Genomic DNA, 775 nt, shown 5'->3' on the forward strand with positions numbered 1-775 from the left:
GAGGAGAGGAGAGGGAGGTGGCCGAGCCGGAGTGAACTGAGGCGCTCTGCTGCCAACACTCACACACCGCCTGCCGCCGCAGCCGCGCTGCTCCCGGACTCCGCGCAAGAGAGAGAGAGGGAAGGCGAGGAAAAGCCAGACGCGGGAGAAGAGGCAGAAGATCGCTGGCAGGGGGAAGGAAGTCAGAGAGGAGGGAAGCGCGGAGAGAGGGAGAAGGAGCCCTCCTCCCGGCGGAGAAACGACTTCCCATGTAGCTGGGGACAGAGGGAGAAGCTGGCGCTCAGAAACTGTGAGAGAAGCTTTCCAAGCAAGTTACTTAATCCCCGAAGAGCGGCGGGAGGAGGGGACAGCAGTAATCCCCGATCATAACCATTATTCCCAACCCCTCATCATTTAACCCCCGGGCGGTTCAATGCACTACTCCAAGCTCTTCCTAGTTTCCTCCTCGGGGTAACTTGGGAGGACGCGCCGCCGGTGCCGCCCGGAGGTGAGGAGAAGAGCCTCGGAAGAAGGAAGGAGAAGTTTTGTGGGGGTTGTGTGCGGAGGAGGAGAAGATGGGCTGGAAGCGCCACTGCTGCTGGGGAGGCGGAGGCGGCGGGGACCTTCTCTGCCGGCTCACCCTGCTGCTGGGGTTCCTGCTGCCCGCCTGCAGGACGCGCCTGTACACCAACCACTGGGCTGTGCGGATAACTGGGGGGCTCCCGGAGGCCAACCGGATAGCTAGCAAATACGGATACGTCAATATAGGACAGGTAACCCTCCTTACAACTACTTC

General features: G+C 61.4%; 1 protein-coding gene across 2 annotated transcripts in view; it reads left to right on the plus strand.

Annotated features, from left to right (window-relative positions):
• The first annotated feature begins 64 nt into the window (after window positions 1-64).
• PCSK5 (proprotein convertase subtilisin/kexin type 5) overlaps window positions 65-775 on the plus strand; it is a 271,155-nt gene continuing 270,444 nt past the window's right edge. The window contains exon 1 of one of the 2 annotated variants that reach the window (XM_019473650.1): window positions 65-752. In XM_019473650.1, the coding sequence (XP_019329195.1) occupies window positions 555-752 (198 nt within the window). In that variant the 5' untranslated portion in view covers window positions 65-554. The remainder of the gene's footprint in view (window positions 753-775) is intronic. The other variant, XM_019473649.1, reaches the window with a different exon arrangement.

This window comes from Aptenodytes forsteri, unplaced genomic scaffold, assembly GCF_000699145.1.
Source record: "Aptenodytes forsteri isolate BGI_AS27 unplaced genomic scaffold, ASM69914v1 Scaffold151, whole genome shotgun sequence".
Lineage (NCBI taxonomy): Eukaryota > Metazoa > Chordata > Aves > Sphenisciformes > Spheniscidae > Aptenodytes > Aptenodytes forsteri.